This window comes from Brassica napus, chromosome C3, assembly GCF_020379485.1.
Source record: "Brassica napus cultivar Da-Ae chromosome C3, Da-Ae, whole genome shotgun sequence".
Lineage (NCBI taxonomy): Eukaryota > Viridiplantae > Streptophyta > Magnoliopsida > Brassicales > Brassicaceae > Brassica > Brassica napus.
In genome coordinates this window covers 59333632-59351986 of record NC_063446.1, presented here as the reverse complement: position 1 = coordinate 59351986, position 18355 = coordinate 59333632, and the positions used below count along the sequence as shown (strand labels likewise).

Below are 18355 nucleotides of genomic sequence, written 5' to 3'. Positions count from 1 at the left end.
ATTAGGAGATCTCTTACATTTTAAAATATTCATCTTTTTATTTGCAAATATGTTTTTTTGTATGTTTCTCGTAGGATATGTAATCGAATACTGCTTTTCTATTGGTAGAACATAAGCATGAAATTTTGTGGTAACCAGTTGGTGGTAACATATATTAGCAAAATTCACAATTGTTAAATAATATATTTTTTAAACTAAACACTAATAAATTAAAATAATAAATTGCATATGTTATTGATGAGCTTATATTAACAAAATGGAAAAATATATAACCTTTGTGATACCAAAAATGCAGATATAATCATTTCATGACATATAAGAAAAAAATCTTCTTATATAATATTAATAAGATAATATATCAAATATTTGTGTAGATGATAATTATCATATTTTTCTTAAAACTATTTATTATCTAATATAAATATTATTAAAATCTAAACTATTAAAATTGAAGTACATATTTGAAATAAGGCAATTGTCCAAAAGAACACCTTTCAAGTTTATGTCACAAAAATGACACCAGAAAATGAAAGTCACAAAAATGACATTCATTAAAGGGTAAAATGTCACTACTACCCTTGTGTTATAAGAATAAAAAAAAACAAACAATTCATTTCCTTCACTCGCGACTCTTCGAACTGTGTCGTCTCCGGCTCGGGAATCTTCAAACCCTCACCGGCACTGTCGTCTCCGGCACTGTCGTCTCCGGCTCGCGAATCATCGTCTCCGGCTCGGGAATCATCTTCTCCGGCTCGCTAATCATCTTCTCCGGCTCGCTAATCATCTTCTCCGGCTCGCTAGTCATCTTCTCCGGCTCGCTAATCATCTTCTCCGGCTCGCTAATCATCTTCTCCGGCTATCTAATCATCAGCGTCACACTCTCTACTCTCAAAATCGGACACAAATCACTATGTAACTTTTTAAAATTAGGGTTTTTGAATTAAAATTTGTGAAGCTTGCGTTTTGATTTTGATTTGTTTGTTACTCTTTCTTATTAACCAGCGAAGCAAATGAAAGACTTTTGAATTGTGGGAACACAAAGTTGTTGGAGCATAATTCATCTCTTTGAGGTATGTTGCAGATTCAACCTTCTGTGTGTTTGTACAAATTTATAAAATAAAAGTTTGTTGTCTCTTGCTGCATCTATTGAATGTTTTTAGAAGATTTCCAGAAAGCATTTGTTGCTGCATCTATTGAATGTTGAATATTGAAACTCGGATGGTAACACATTTTGAAACTTTTTTGCTTGGAGTCTTGTTTTGATTAGGAATGTTGATATTTTTGATAGGGTCTTGAATTTGCTTATGAGTCTTTTGTTGCTTGTGAAACTGTCTAGTGTTTATAATAATTTCAGGAAGCATTTGTTGTGTTATTTCAGGAAAGCCTTCCAGAAAAGTTTGAAATTTTTTTTTTCCTTGTTTACGCAGGATAGAAACAAGATGGGAGATTCAGTACCTCTAAAACTAGCACTGCCAGAGCTGAAGTATCCTATTGGTTCACAGCCAAAGCAAAAGTCAGCAATCAACCAATATTCCGGCTCAGAGTATATCTCCATTGTTGACAGCATCCTAAAACCAGATGAGATGATAAGAGTCCGAGGATCATTTCTGGGACCTATAATGAAGCTCAGTGAGAGAGGATTGAAGTTATCAGCAAAGATGGTCTACGCCATTCTCACTAGAAGCATCGTTTCTGTCAAGGAGAATGAAGCCTGGTTCCATTTCGGTGCGCAGCCAATGAGGTTCTCTATAAGAGAATTTCATATGATGACAGGCTTGAAATGTAGTGGTGCATTAGAAGGACCACGAAGGGAAACCGATAGATTTAATTGGGAATTGCTAAAGGGGCGTAGTCATAAGTTAAGTGACGTGGTGGAACAGCTCAGAAACACAAGAGAAGATGCTTCTGAGGAGAGAGTATGCCTCGCAATGCTCATCCTGGTAGAGAGCATATTATTGCGGAAGAGCAAAGGAGGGAGTTTTCCTTTGGAATATGCGAAAAATGCACAGGATATGACATATCCATGGGGAAAAGAGGCTTACATTGTGCTCCTGAAGTCAATTCAAAACGCTGTCGCGAATCATTTGGAGAATAAATCCAAATTTGAGTTGCAAGGTTATCCTCTAGTATTCCTTCTTTGGATACTAGAGTCGATTCCTTTGCTAAGGAATAAGTTCAGTAAGTGTGTACCAACAGTTGAGGTTCCTGGGCCGACTTACTTGTGTGAAAAATACACTGAGGTAGAGAATCCATCACTTGATAGGGTTTTACAGGTTGAAGCTGATACAAAGGTAAGCTTTTCCAAGTATATGTTTCTCAGTTTATTTGGCTTCTTCTTTTTAATATGTTTCTCATTGGTCTTTTTTAAAATACTCTCAGCTGAAGGTCCATTGCATACTACCTTCTATTCCTCATGATCCAGAAGATGATATCTCCATTGAAGACAAATATAGTGACGAGCTGGAAACACTGAAAGATGTAACAAAGAAAGGGTACAAGCTTACAGCCGATGACTGGGAAAATAGGTGTGTAGACACATTTGAAACATTGGATGCTCTTATTCAAATGATGGCAAATAAGGAGACTGGCCAAGCTTCTACTCCGATTGATGAGGATTCAGTAAATGAAAAAGTGAACAGGATCATCGAGGTAATGGAGGAGAATCTGAAGAGCATGAAGGATCGAATGTCATTACTGGAAGAAGAAAACATGCATCTTAGAGCCCGTGTGTCAGAGTTGGAAGGAAACAACAATGTTTTTCCCACTAACGTGACACAACAGGTAAATTCTCAAAACATCTTCTTTTACATTTGCATTTTCAAGTATTTTTTGGAAGATCTTGTACATATTCTTGAATGCCTTCCTAATATTTGACAAACAGCGATCCAGTGGGACACCTTTATCTCCAATGTCTCACACGCAACCATCGAGTGAGACGCCTTTATCTCCAATGTCTCAACAGCCTAATTTGACACATGAGGTATGTAACCAATAAATATTGTTGAGTTTTGAAGTAATATTTGGAAACTTTTGTACATATTCTTGAATGCATTCTTGATTTTTGCAGGAGACAATGAATGAATCAGATGATGACACTCCTGCCCTTGATACTCAAGTATTCTCTCCTAATCTGACAAAAGAGGTATATGCTCAATGATATTGTTTTCACAGTTGGAGTTTACAAATTAGTTTTGGGTGATTTTTTTTACATATAAAGGCTTTTCTGATTTTTGACAGAAAGAAACAAGTGAGTCACCTGCTGAGAGGCCATCCAATCCTAATCAAGATGGAAAACCAGATGATGAGGTAATATTTATTCTAGAAATTATAGTTGAATGTATTCATGATGGCCTTTCCTGATATTTTTTTGCAGATTGTGAGAGAGAAATTAACAAGGGAGTCACCTGCTGCTCAGAGTCAAGTTTCGCAGAAAGAAACAGTGGAAATGAATGAGACACCTTCTTCTCCAATAGCTCCAAAGAGTATTGAAACTCCCGTTTATACTCCAAGTCAGACTCAGCAGGTACATGGTCAAAAAAAAATCTTGGATTTTTAAGTTAATGTTTGGAAGCTTTAGAACGTACTCTGGATTGCCTTCGTGATAATTTTTACAGATTGAGAGAGAGCCATCGGATGACACGCCTGCCCTTGATAGTCAAGTTTTCACTCCTAATCTGACAAAAGAGGTATATGCTCAATGACAGTTGGAGTTTACAATTAGTTTTGGGTGATTTACATATATAGACCTTTCTAATTTTTGGCAGAGGGAAACACAAACCTCTACTGATGAGACGCCACCCAAAACTAATCAAGAAGAAGGAAAAACAAATGATGAGGTAATATTTACTCTAGAAATTATAATTGAATGTATTCATGATGGCCTTTCCTGATATTTTTTGCAGATTGTGATTGAGTCACCTGCTGCTCAGACTCAAGTTTTGCAAAAAGAAACACTGGAAATGAATGAGACACCTTCTTCTCCAATATCTCCAAAGAGTATTGAGGCTCAAGTTTTTACTCCAATTCAGAAACAGCAGGTAAATGCTCAAAAAATCTTGGAGATTTCAAGTAATGTTTGGAAGCTTTTGTACGTGTTTTTGATCCCCTTCCTGACTTTTTTTGTTTTTTTTGCAGACGGTAACAGAGGGAACGTATGAGGCTACACAGCCATTGACTGAGATCATTTCAGCAAACAATAAAAAGGTAAGCATAGAAATGTCTTTCATAAGTACAACTTGAATTTTAAATTGTAGAAACTTCTTCATAACTACCTCTTTTATTTTATTGTTATTACAGGAGGATACACATGCTGTGCATCACACACCTTCCTCTCCATTGTCTTCACTAATTGCACTAGTTATTGAAGAAAATAAGAATGCTTTGGTAAGAAGAAATATTTAAAATGTTTATGTAATATTTTTCTATTCAACTAACTCTTACCATTTACTTTTGTCTTATAGAGTGAGACAGAAACTGCGACCCAATATTTTTCTCTAAGTGAGGGAGAGGAGACACAATCAAGCAGAAAGAATCAAGCAGAAGAAAATCTCAAGGATACTACAAAACATACAACTGAGCTAGTTTCCACAGATGTTTCGAAGACACAGCCTCTTACACAGCCTCTTACACAGCCTCTTACTCAGCAAACACAGCACCTTCAGACAAGTGAGGGAGAGCAATCCGATGAGACACCATCAGAGCAGAATCAAGCAGAAGAAAATCTCAAGGATACTACAGAACCTACTACTGAGCTAGTTTCCACAGAGCCTACTACTGAACCTACTACTGAGCATGTTTCGAAGATACCGCCTATTACTCAGAAAACAGAGCATCTTCAGACAAGTGCTATAGATTTTTCAGAAACAAACGAGGTATGCATCGAGTATATTTGATCTTTAATTATTATTCTAACAATTTGAAACCGCTGATGTTACTGAATCTTCATTTTTCATAGGTTGAAGTAAGCAGGCTTCTAGCTCACTTTCAAATAGGCGCAGAGGTTGAGATTTTGTCTACTGATGACGAAATATGGTATCCAGGAAAGGTTGTTGATCTTAAACTGTGTGAAGGACTAGAGGAGCTGACAGTTGAGTACACGACACTCTTCGCAGACCAACATAGACTTCAGAAACTTCAGGATACTATCACGGCTGACAAAATACGTCCTGCAACACCAACTAGTGACCAAAAATCCTTTGAGATGATGGATAAGGTAGAAGTCTTTTACAACAATGGCTGGAGCAGCGGACAAATTAGCATGGTACTTGGTGATAACACATACTCGGTGTGTCTCTATACTTCTATGGAAACTATTCTATTCAAACATTCAGATTTGCGAATTCATAGAGAATGGAAAGATGGAGTCTGGAAGATGGCAGATAAGGTAAATCATAACTTGAATTATACTTCACGTGAATTGTTTGATATACATACATTTTAGTTTCAGGAATGGTTTCCAGAAATTCCGATTGCAACAAATTTGATAATATTTTGCTTGGTGTCTATTGTTTGATTAAAGGTGAAGCCTGATAAGAAAAGGAAAGCTGCTGCCTCATCACAAAATTCAGGAATGGATAATGTTTTCCTAAGAAGGAGCGAGAGGGTGCCTAAACGATCTAGAGACACAAAAACTCCATTCAAGTCTGACAGAAATCCGGCTTTAACTGTAATACCTGAGATTATACCTGCAGTTGATCCGTTTTCAACTCCTGCGGAACATAAGCTTTCAAGGCTTCAAAATTGGATGACATTAAAGCCCGGCATGCATGAAACGTAAGCATGTTTCTGTCCTTGTCTATATATTCTTATATTTATGTATAAAAGGTTTAGTAATTCCTTTGAATCTTTAATCGACTGCAGGTCCCTATCAATCAATGATAATAAGATAAGGAAATCTTTCTTTCAAAGCATGGAAAATGCAAAAAAGGACCTTAAGAAAGAGGTAATTTCTTTACATATGTTCTTGCCTTGAGCTTTTTTTAAAAAAAAAATTCAGGAAGGATTTGTTTAGTTTCAGGAATTAGATAGTAACAAAATAGATAATGTTTGCATTTTTTTTGCAGCACATTGATGGAGCCTTTGCAATGCTAAATTGCAGAAGAAATGAGAATGCTGCTTGGTTCCACAACTACAAGATTCCAAAGGCGTGCTTCCTACCTATGGAGTTCTTGCATTGCTTGCTCTCTCATGATTTGGCTTACAAGAAAGAAAAGGTCAAAGGTAAAAAGATTTTCAACGATTTATTTAAAGATATTGTAAGAGGGAAGGTATATCCAGAGAAGACATGGGGAGAAGATGTTGATGTTGTGTATGGGATTACTCTTGGAAAAAAAAGCAATGTCTGGATTGGGATGGAAATTCATTTGAAGAAGAAAAGAATCACAGTATATGATTGTTTTCAAAAGGAAAGCAACAGCATTGATATTCCTCAAGTGAAAAAGTTGGCAGGTATGTATAAACAATTTGTATTTGATGTATTCAACTGTTTCTTGGTTTGAAATATTCAACTGATTCTATCTTGATATTGATTTTTAAATATGACAGTGTTGATTTCTGATCTGCTGGTGGAATCTTCTGGTGATGAGGTAGATAAAGTGAAGATGATTCCATTTGAGGTTGAGCAGGCACAAGGTTTACCCAAGACAAAACATCCTTTCAACTGTGGGATATTTCTTGTCAAGATTCTGGAGTGCCAGTCATTGAAGATAGGAGACATGACAAAGATTAATGATGACAATGCATTGGAGCTAAGGAGAACCTTGTCTTGTGAGATCTTCAACCAATTTGTGGATGAGAGCTTTGGGAAATGAGAATGATGCATCAAAACATTTTTTGTTTTAGTTAAGACTCGGTTTTAGTTATGACTGTTTATTTTGTTATGTTGTTGGCGTCTGGTTACATAAGAAAGATTGGAAGGATATCAAGTATTTTTTTTGGGTATCATATATCTTGGAAGGTTAAATAATGTTTCTGGATGGGTTTCCAGAAAAAATTGTAAGCTTAAAATTGTGATGTTTACAGACAAAAAAAAAAAAAAAATTTAGATCCAAAAAGGATCGAACCCAGAGGGAGAGAGTTTGCGTATTTGGATAGTGTGGGATTTTAGCCACTAGGCAAAGAAGAATCATCTGTTAATGGATTACATTTAATTGTATTTAACTCCAAACTGTAACACAAAAAAAAATTAAAATTGATTTTGAATCCACCACTTATCGAACCCGGGGATAGAGAGACTTTTGTGTTATGAAATGCCTCGGTTTAACCGCTGGTCTGAGGAGAATCATCTGTTAAAGAATATTACATAAGCATACTTAAACCAATTAATATAGGATAGGTTTCCAAAACAATACATTTCGATTGGAAAAAGACAAAACTCTTGCCGTCTCAACACTCTCGCCGTTTCAAACTTCTCGAATCTCACTCGTCTCCGCCTCTCGAATCTCTCTCTCATCTCCATATCTCTCGATCTCCGACGAAAACCCATCTCCAGAACTCTCTCTCTCTCGATCTTTTACGCGAGCTCTCTCTATTCTCCGAGAAAAACCATTTCTAGAGCTCTATCTCTTTAAGGTATGTTGCAGATTCAACCTTATGTGTGTTTTCTTTCTGAGAGATTGGTCTCCTGGTTTTTGCTTGTGTATAGACTTGCTCGTTTTAACCTAATATGATTGGTAGAATTCTAGTTCATGTGAAAGCATGTGTATAGACTTCAGGAAGGATTTGTATTGTTTCAGGAAACCCTTCCTGCAGATTCAACCTTATGTGTGTTTTCTTTCTGAGAGATTGGTCTCCTGGTTTTTGCTTGTGTATAGACTTGCTCGTTTTAACCTAATATGATTGGTAGAATTCTAGTTCATGTGAAAGCATGTGTATAGACTCCAGGAAGGATTTGTATTGTTTCAGGAAACCCTTCCTGAAAATTGGATTTTAATTAATTTAGACAATAAAATTTTTCTTTTTTAGGCAGCATAGAAACAAGATGGAAGATCCATTACCATTAAGACTAGCACTGCCTGAGCTGAGGTATCCGATTGGATCAGAGCCAGAGAAGACGATATCGATAAACCAACACTCGATAGTTGCTTATATCAAAACTGTTAAGGAAATTCTAGGAAATGATGAGTTCAACAGAATAAGAGGGACGTTTTTGGGACCGGTGATCAAGCTTGGAGAGAGGTCTTTGAAATTATCAGCTAAGATAGTGCACGCAGTTCTCACCAAAAGCATCAAGACAGTGAAGAGACACGAAGCCTGGTTCCATTTTGGTGCTCAGCCAATGAGGTTCTCTATAAGAGAATTCCACATGGTGACTGGTTTGAAATGTAGTGGTGAAGCAAGAGAACCACGAGAGGAAACCGAGAGATTTAAGTGGGACTTCCTAAAAGGGCGTACTCATACAGTAAAGGACGTGGAGAAGCAGCTCAGAAACACAAGAGAAGATGCTTCTGATGAGAGATTCTGCCTTGCAATGCTCCTCCTGATTGAGAGCATACTACTACAGAAGAGCCTTCTCGACGGTGGCACAACTTTTACTTTGGATTATGTGAAAATAGCGCAGGATATGGATGTCTTGATGACATACCCATGGGGGAGAACAGCTTATAATTTGCTGTTAAAATCACTTCAGAGAGCTGTCGACAAAAGCCTCGACAAAAACAATTATGATTTGCAAGGATTCCCTATGGCATTTCTTATATGGATACTTGAGTCAGTACCTTTGCTACAGTATGCATTCAGTCAAGTGGTTCCTATTCTGAGCGTTCAACCGTCTACCCCAATATTTTTGTGTGAGAAGTACCTTCAAATAGCTTCTCCACAGCTGATAGATGTTCTCCTAATTGAAATCAAAGATCATGTAAGTTTTTACATTATTTTTTTCTTGTTTCTGTTTTGCCTTATGATTCTCCATTTAAAAGCTAATTATTTTTATGGTTTCAGCTTAAGGTCATATGCATCCTACCTCCTATTCCTAATGATCCAGAAGCTGATGTTTGCATGGAAGACGAAGCTAATAAAGATCTGGATGACATGGCCGATTTATCCAAGAGAGGTTATAAGTTTAAAATTAGAGATTGGCGAAACATGTCAGTAGACCTATACGGTGCTAATGAACAAATAAGAAGAGCATCTTTACTGTTTGGGAATGGAGGGATGAGTCAAGCTTCTTCTTCGTATCAGGAGGAGTCTTTGGAATCAAAGATCAACAGAATCAGCGAGATGGTGGGAGATAATTTAAGGATCATGAACGATCGTTTGTGTTTGATTGAAAAAGACAGGAAACAGATTAAAGAACGTGTGACAAAACTAGAGAAACTACAAAGAGTTACTTCATATGAAACTCCAAACAATGAGGTAACTTTTTTTCGGAAATTAAAATTAATGTTTATCTAGTTCTTGATTCAGTTTTTTTTTTGAGTTGTCAAGTAATTTTGGAAGATGTTATACATATTTAGGATTGCCTTCCTAATTTTTGTTGTACTTGCACAGACTGACACAACTCCATTTCATGAGACGGCTTCCAGACAAGGTGAAGCCAATACAGATCAAGCAGATGAACAACTTAACAATGAGGCAAGTATAATTTTGAAAACTGTTGGTATTTATAAAATTATGAATTTGGTTGTACTTCAATTAATTTTTGGAAGTTCTTGTACGTGTTCATAATCCCATTCCTGACTTCAGGATACACGAGAGCCTATGAATGAGATCACGAAAGAGACACCTGGTTCTCCAATAGCTCAACAGAATATTGAGACTCCAGTCCTTACTCCAATTCAGACGCAACAGGTACATTCTTTAAAAAATTGGACTTTTCAAGTAATTTTTGGAAGCCCTTGTACGTGTTCATGAAACCATTCCTGAATTCAGGAGACTCACGAGCTTATGAATGAGAACATTTCACCAAACATTCAGGAGACTCACGAGCAAAATAAGGTATTACTTTTATTTTAAAACCTTTAATAAATATAAAGCAACTATCAAAATGACTGGATATCCTTGAATCTAAACCATCACAGGATGTAGAAAGCAGAGTTCAAAATACCTTTGAGATCGGAGCAAATGTGGAGATTTCATCACAAGATGACAATACTTGTCATAAATGGTATCCAGGAAATGTGTTGGCAACATATTTGGTTGATGGGGTTGAGATGGTGAAAGTTGAGTACTCCGCACCGTCTCTGGACGAAAAGAAGAGGAAAAGGAGTGTTGAGACACGTGTATCAATTGACAGAATACGTCCTCAACCACCACCTGAGAGACCTGGAGCGAAGAAAAGTTATGAGCTAATGGATGACGTAGAGGTGTTCGACAATGGTGCCTGGTGCGCTGGAAAAGTTAAAGTCATTTTGTTTGATGGCACGTGTTTTGTCTCTTTGAACAATTCTACTGAACAAATTTACTTCAACCATTCTGAGATGCGAAAACCAAGAAAATGGGTAGATGGTGTTTGGAAGATGACAGAAAAGGTAAAACAAATGCCTTGGATAACTTGAATTGAAAAATAATGTCATTTGTTTAATATCTCGGTATTGTTTTTCAGATAGAAGAAGAGCAGACGCAGAGTGTGAATCCAAGTGAAGGAGATGGTGATAAAAAGGTATGAAATATTTATACATCATACTAGGAATTAAGATATAAATGTATCTGAATTTTTGTCATTCAAAAAGGGGAAGGCGAAGGCTGTCGCTTGTAAGAAGAAGAAGAAAGCAAATGCTCAGCCAGTAGATTTGCTTCCTTTTCTACAGCGAGAAGAGAAGAGGCCAATACGACCTAGAAACCCTCCTATGCCTGTAACACCTGAGGTAATCCTTCCAATTGATCCATTTGTGACACCTGAATTTCCTCGGTTTTCAAGGCTTGCACACTGGATGGATCTACGGGGCATATATCGTGTGTAAGCAACTTTTTGTCCTTGCATAAATATTCCTAATTTATTTTGTAAAAGTTTCGATTGATACTAGTTAATTTTATCAACTACAGACCGTTTTATATCAATGGAAGAGAAATTGAAAAAGAGTTCTTTCAAAAAATGGACGATGCAGAAAAGAATCTCAACAAAGAGGTAATCAACACTCTGTTCTGTCTTCTATTTATTTAATGTTAATAATTAATGTGGTTCTGGATGATGCAATGTGATTAGGAAAAGGATATGATTGAGTTTTGTATTTACAAACTCTGTTTCGATTCTTATTGAGTGGTAATAATGCTTTGTGGATATTTGATTGTGTCATATGTTTAGGAAGAGGTTGAGTTGAGCTATGTTAGATGTCCATGTTATAGCAGTTCTATATGAAGTTTCTAACTATATTGTTACATTGGCAGCACATAAATGTTGCATTTGAAATGCTAAATTGTAAGAGGGTTGAGCAAGGTGCTTGGTTCCGCAACAACAATCTTCCAGCAGCATGCTTTGTACCAGTCAGATTCTTAGAAGTGGTTGGGTACGCTTATGAATCTGTCAGGAAGCCACATAAGAAAAAACAAACGTTATTGGAGGGCTGTGTAGGCGAACTTGTGAAAGGTTTAATACATCCAAAGAAGGTATGGCTGGAAGATGTTGATGTTATATATGGTGTCATTGAAGATAAGTTGAGCTATCACTATATTGGGGTGGAGATACAATTGATTGATAACACAATCACACTCTTCCATTGTGGTCTTCCAAAAGCAAATATCAAACGTGCTCTTAATCAAATCCAAGAACTGGCAGGTAAAAACTCTTTGTGATTTATTAATTTTATCATTCAGTGTAGAAAAATCAGTTTTATTTATATTGTTACATTGATTATGGATAGGATTGTGAAAGTATGCGTATCCTGAAAAAAGAATTTTAGCTAATTTAGAAAATAAAAGTTTGTCTCTTGCTGCTTGTGCTTGTGATGCATTTTTACATATTCATTTTGTTGTCTGTTGGTGATTAATTTATTGTATAATTTTGGGTATTTATGACAGTGTTGATTAGTGCCATAAAGATGGAACTTCTTGGTGAAGAGGTTAATTTCGAAGATATCAGTCCATTTCAAGTTAAGTTTGCAGAAGGGCTTCCAAAGACAAAATTTCCATACAACTGTGGTATTTTTGTTGTGAAGATGCTGGAATGCAGGTCACTGGGATTGAAGAGCATGGCTAATATAAATGATGAAACTGCGATGGACTTACGAAGCAAGCTATGTTGTGAGATCTTCGACCAGTTTATGGATAAAGATTTCCAGGAAGGTCAAAGGAAGTGAAAATGTCATATTTGTTCTGTTTTTTACTCTGTTTTTCTACTTTGACGTTAATTATCCCTAACGTTTAAGTTTAAGTTTGTAATGAATTATCCCTAACGTTTTTTTCATTTAGATTTTTATTCAAAATTTTTTAGGATGTCTTGATGAATTGTCAAATGCTTATGGTACTTTTAGGATGGGTTTCCAGAAAAAAAGTGAGAAAGCAAAATGCACCATAGCCTAGCAAATTCCTTTAAAGTTTACAAAAATAATGAAAAAGAATGTGATCCGATTTGGATTGAACTCGTGAACTCTCGAAAGATGAATCAAAGTGTGCAGCCGTTGTGCCAAGGGTGTTATACTTGCCAAAAGCTATAATAAAACGAATATAACTTTTGAATAATTAATTAAAAACAGAAAAAAATGTGAGTATACACAACGGGGATCGAACACGGCTTATTGTGTGATAAGGGTACACTAAGAGTACAAGGGCTTGCCACTAGGCTATGGTGGATATTCGATAACAGTGTAAATGTGAATTTATTTAATCACAGACGATAGATTTCTATAATATGGATATCATTTTAGGTATTCAGGATAGCTTTCCAAAAACAAAAGAATGTGATCCGATTTGGATTGAACTCGTGAACTCTCGAAAGATGAATCAAAGTGTGCAGCCGTTGTGCCAAGGGTGTTATACTTGCCAAAAGCTATAATAAAACGAATATAACTTTTGAATAATTAACTAAAAACAGAAAAAAATGTGAGTATACACAACGAGGATCGAACACGGCTTATTGTGTGATAAGGGTACACTAAGAGTAGAAGGGCTTGCCACTAGGCTATGGTGGATATTCGATAACAGTGTAAATGTGAATTTATTTAATCACAGACGATAGATTTCTATAATCTGGATATCATTTTAGGTATTCAGGATAGTTTTCCAAAAACAAATTCCTTTCAAGTTTACAAAAAAAATGAAAAAGAAATGTGATCCGATTTGGATTGAACTCGTGAACTCTCGAAAGATGAACCAAAGTGTGCAGCCGTTGTGCCAAGGGTGTTATACTTGCCAAAAGCTATAATAAAACGAATATAACTTTTGAATATTTAATTAAAAACAAAAAAAAATGTGAGTATACACAACGGGGATCGAACACGGCTTATTGTGTGATAAGGGTACACTAAGAGTAGAAGGGCTTGCCACTAGGCTATGGTGGATATTCGATAACAGAGTAAATGTGAACTTATTTATTCACAGACGATAGATTTATATAATCTGGATATCATTTTAGGTATTCAGGATAGGTTTCCAAAAACAAATTCCTTTAAAGTTTACAAAAAAAATGAAAAAGAATGTGATCCGATGTGAATTGAACTCGTGAACTCTCGAAAGATGAATCAAAGTGTGCAGCCGTTGTGCCAAGGGTGTTATACTTGCCAAAAGCTATAATAAAACGAATATAAATTTTGAATAATTAATTAAAAACAGAAAAAAATGTGAGTATACACAACGGGCATCGAACACGACTTATTGTGTGATAAGGGTACACTAAGAGTAGAAGGGCTTGCCACTAGGCTATGGTGGATACTCGATAACAAAGTAAATGTGAACTTATTTATTCACAGACGATAGATTTATATAATCTGGATATCATTTTAGGTATTCAGGATAGCTTTCCAAAAACAAATAAGCAAATCAGATAACCCAGATACAAGAACACTAGGCCAAAACCTTACAAAATAGTGAAAAACATTGAACAAGTTTTTTATTTAGATTGTTAATTGAAGAAACAACACAAGAGAAACAAAAGTACTTATTCATTTAAAATAAAAACTGAAAATCAAACATAATGTGGTCCTTAAAAACATAAAAAGAGAAGATTATAACATGAAATTACTCATGACACAGCCAACTTTCGCCAAGTTTATCCCGATCAGGGACTTTGACCTTCACATCAGCAAGCATTCCTTCCGCTTCCAAGTGCTCTTCTTTGAGTTTCTCCAACTCAGCAGTTAAATCAAATTTTCCATCAGCTTTGATAATATCTTCAAGCAACTCGATGTCGTTTGGAAGAGGCTCTTCGATTCCTGAGATATATGCTTGAACAAAAAAAAAAATCAACCATTACTCGTAGGAGAGTCGAACCCGGGTCGAACAAATGTTTCGGTATCATAGGTTTGGTGGTTTAGCCGCTAGGCTGAGGAGAATCATTTGTTAGTTGCTTCCACATAATTGAATTTAGCCATACAATTTATAGTATAATACATTGGAAAGATCTTTGATAGTTCAGGATGGGCTTCCAGAGTATGCATGAATAATATACATGAATATTAGTGTGCTTCTTTCTTAAACTAGAAAAAAATGAAATGAGATCAAAACTAAGGATTAATATCTACATATTTGGAAAATTTGATAATGTGATTTGCAAATTTTGGAGGAAAAAAAATATATATATACACATCTACTAGGATTCGAACCTGGAGATGACTAGGAGGAAAGAGAGAATTAAGGTGTAGTAGCCACTAGGCCAAGTTGATTTCAGTCATTACATGTTGTAAGTAAAGTAATATATTTCTTTTATTTTTATTCAACTTAAATTTTTTTTAAAAACTCTGATTAGTATGGGCATCGAACCCGGGTCGAGTCAAGCGTTACAATTTCGACAGATAAGTGTTTAACCGCTAGACCGAGGAGAATCATCTGTTACACTTTTCCACATAAATATTCTTAACAGAAAATGTTGTATTATAAACCTTGGAAAGGAACTCGGGATTTCTGGATGGGATTCCAGAATAGTTGAATATTACTGTGTTTTTTTCTAGCAAAGAAGTTTAAACTAAGAATTGAAATGAGATCAAAAGATAATGTTGTATATTACAAAATTTGGAAGAAATCATACTTATTCGGGATAGGGTTCCAAAAGAAAAAATGTATATGGGCTGGTGCATATCATGTAACCATCAAATAGCCAACATCCAAATAATAATCAATAAAAATGTAGAACTTCATCCTATAGGCCTCTCGCATGTGCTCTTGTTGTGCCCTCCTGTGCCACATCTGCTGCACTTGTGGGACTGAGATTTAGATCCAGGAACCCCAAACTCGCCAACGGATCTCTTTCTCTTTGTAGGAGGGCGTCCACTTTTCTTTTTGGTAGCTGGAGGTGGGCAAGACAGTTCATCAATATTCTCTGGATAGGTGGACGTTGACAACTCTCCACCAGGATGTATGCTTTCAGCATAAGCTTTAGCCCACGTTTCTGTCAAGTGAGAAGCATCAACAAAAAGGTTTTCATCTCTCTTGATATGCTTAGCAGCAGCGATGGCATGGATGCAGGGGATCTTGTCAATGTCGAAAACATTACATGTGCAATGCCGCTTCTCCAAGTCAACAACAAACTTCATTGTTTCATTCTTCACCTCAAACTCGCTTCGATCAACTTGATACACATTCAACAACATTGCGGCCCCTAACCTAGATACCAATTTCTGCACAACTTTTGGAGTAACCAGGTGCTTATGTTTCGCAGCCGCTTCGCGTCGCTCAAAAAACCAAGTGGTCATCGTCAATCTGATAGTTTCAAGGAGAGAGATAATGGGCAACTCACGAGGCATCCTCAACATAGAATTGAGAGACTCTGCAATGTTGGTAGTCATGATATTATACCTGTTCGCAGGCGCATAGCTTCGTGCCCACTTCCTAAAATCAGAATCTTCCAGATACTTAGCCAATTCAGGACATTTATCCTTTATGTCCTTGAAGATTAACCAGAACTCGTGACACGTATAGGCATCAGCAGCGCTTTCCACCAGAGGTAGCAACCCAGTCTTCGCATATGTAGGAGTGATGTTGCGGAGCAGATGGATCCTGCAAATTCCATGGTGAGATAAGGGATATACATCCTCCAACGCTGAAGAAATGGAGTTAGCCCTGTCTGATACAAAAACAAGATCCGAAGCGTCCGGGATCTTCTGGCTCAAACCTCTAAAGAACCATTTCCAAGAGGCGCCATTTTCTGCGTCAACCACTGCAAAGGCGAGAGGATATAGATGATAATTCCCATCTTGAGCACAAGCTGCCAATAAAGTCCCATTGAATTTTCCCTTCAGAAATGTACCATCTACTGCAATAACTCTCCTCATCAATGAGAATCCCCTTATCGAAGGACCAAAAGCCACAAATGCATACTTGAACTTTCCTGCAGCATCCACATGTTGATAAGTCAAGGAACCAGGGTTTGTTTCTGTGATTTTATACAACCACCTAGACAAATTGTAATAGCTGTCTTCAGGAGTCCCTCTAACCAAAATCTGAGCTTCTTCTCTCACTCTCCAAGCTTGTTTGTAATTGATGTGAACACCATGCAGCATCCTGACCTGTTCAATGATCTGTTTCGGTTTGAGACCTTCCTTTTTTTCTCCATAATTGCTGCAAATCAAAGAACCCAACAACTTTGCAGATGCTTGTCTGTGGTTGGCTTTCCTGTGTGTTGTATCGCATGTATGCTCATGAACATACTTTTTAACAACGAAAAAATCTGAAAGAGGTAGCTTGATAGCACGCATCCTCCACGTGCAATTTTCATCAACACAACTCAAAAGCACTCTTGACTTGTTAGAAGAGACAGTCTTGTACTCAAACTTCCACTCTAAAGCCCATTTCTTCATCCTCAACATCAACTCTCTCTTTGTCTTAAAATAGCTATTCACCTTAATATCGCCAGCTCCTCTCGTGGTTGGTGAAAGTCCAATATGGACAGGGCTAAAATCCGGAAGAGCATTCAGAGGAACTGTAGAAACACCTTCATATAAAAGACTCTGCAAAAGTCGAGTAGTTCTGTAAGGCATAATACTTTATTATGAAGCATATCATGCAAACGCAAACAGAAAAAGGGAATTAGGGACAATGTACCTGTTTTTCTCTCTACACAGTAGAAAGAATCACTGGATTGGCATTCAATGGAACAGTAGAAGCAAATGTATCAGAAGCTTGAGTGTTACAGCTAGCTGGATCAGTACTAACCTGCAAAAGTCCAATATGGACAGGGCTAAAATCCGGAAGAGCATTCAGAGGAACTGTAGAAACACCTTCATATAGAAGACTCTGCAAAAGTCAAGTAGTTCTGTAAGGCATAATACTTGATTATGAAGCATATCATGCAAACACAAACAGAAAAAGGGAATTAGGGACAATGTACATGTTTTTCTCTCTGCACAGTAGAAAGAATCATTGGATTGGCATTCAATGGAACAGTAGAAGCAAATGTATCAGAAGCTTGAGTGTTACAGCTAGCTGGATCAGTACTAACCTGCAAAAGTCGAGTAGTTCTGTAAGGCATAATACTTGATTATGAAGCATATCATGCAAACACAAACAGAAAAAGAGAATTAGAGACAATGTACCTGTTTTTCTCTCTGCACAGTAGAAAGAATCACTGGATTGGCATTCAATGGAACAGTAGAAGCAAATGTATCAGAAGCTTGAGTGTTACAGCTAGCTGGATCAGTACTAACCTACAAAAGTCGAGTAGTTCTGTAAGGCATAATACTTGATTAGGAAGCATGTCCTGAAAAGTCTAAGGAAGAAAAAAATCATACAAACCTTAACACACAAACGACAGGTTCCATCAAATACTCTAGTCTTGGAAAAGGAAAGTTCTGAGCTGACGAGTATTACCTATCGAGAGTGGGGGGAAACTTTCAATAATACATTTCATATCCAATGAAATACCATAACTCAAACTGATTTCTTCCTCTTTAACACTAAAATCTTCAGAGACAATCTTCATCAAATCTTCATACAGTAGATCTTCTTCTATGGAAATGATTGATGCATTCCTCTTCAAATCAACAAGAAACTCCCATTGGAGAGATTCTTTTGAGATCCATTGTCCACAGATGCACAAAACTTCCATTGTTCTACAAAATCAACTTCAATTCATCAACAAATGAATAATATATAACAAAAACTAGATAATGTATAACAAAATGAAATGATTCAAACCTTAATCAAATCAGACACACGAGAGAGAGAATGAGATGAATAGACGTAGAAACGACAGATCAATTGAGAAACGACGACGACGACGATAAATAAACGGAGAGACGACGACGACGGATCAACGGAGAGGCGAAGACGACGA

At 36.7% G+C, this 18355-nt stretch overlaps 3 protein-coding genes across 7 annotated transcripts; 2 read left to right on the top strand and 1 right to left on the bottom strand.

Annotated features, from left to right (window-relative positions):
- Window positions 1-814: 814 nt before the first annotated feature.
- On the top strand, window positions 815-6942 carry LOC106379767. 2 transcript variants are annotated; one of them, XM_048750333.1, is made up of 18 exons: window positions 815-1070; window positions 1428-2291; window positions 2380-2781; window positions 2882-2980; window positions 3068-3142; window positions 3238-3306; window positions 3374-3523; window positions 3615-3686; window positions 3765-3836; window positions 3903-4037; window positions 4135-4203; window positions 4297-4383; window positions 4461-4871; window positions 4955-5383; window positions 5519-5772; window positions 5860-5941; window positions 6063-6447; window positions 6544-6942. In XM_048750333.1, exons 2-18 carry the CDS (start codon window positions 1440-1442, stop codon window positions 6807-6809), a joined length of 3909 nt encoding a protein of 1302 aa, XP_048606290.1. In that variant the 5' UTR covers window positions 815-1070; window positions 1428-1439; the 3' UTR covers window positions 6810-6942. The 2 variants fall into 2 exon arrangements, with proteins under 2 accessions (XP_048606290.1, XP_048606289.1); XM_048750332.1 differs by having other exon boundaries at window positions 822-2240.
- Window positions 6943-7963: 1021 nt separating this feature from the next.
- Window positions 7964-11869, top strand: LOC125583419. 4 transcript variants are annotated; one of them, XR_007320416.1, is made up of 3 exons: window positions 7964-10894; window positions 10981-11062; window positions 11323-11869. XR_007320416.1 is itself a non-coding variant. In XM_048750334.1 (3 exons), the coding sequence occupies exons 1-3, from the start codon at window positions 10785-10787 to the stop codon at window positions 11725-11727; spliced, it is 597 nt and encodes a 198-aa protein (XP_048606291.1). In that variant the 5' UTR covers window positions 7987-10784; the 3' UTR covers window positions 11728-11869. The 4 variants fall into 4 exon arrangements, 1 of the variants encoding a protein (XP_048606291.1); XM_048750334.1 differs by having other exon boundaries at window positions 7987-10894; XR_007320414.1 differs by having other exon boundaries at window positions 10981-11869.
- A 3349-nt stretch (window positions 11870-15218) lies between these two features.
- On the bottom strand, window positions 15219-17060 carry LOC111209581. The gene has a single exon (XM_022709562.2). The coding sequence runs from the start codon at window positions 17058-17060 to the stop codon at window positions 15219-15221; it is 1842 nt and encodes a 613-aa protein (XP_022565283.2).
- Between the last annotated feature and the right edge of the window lie 1295 nt (window positions 17061-18355).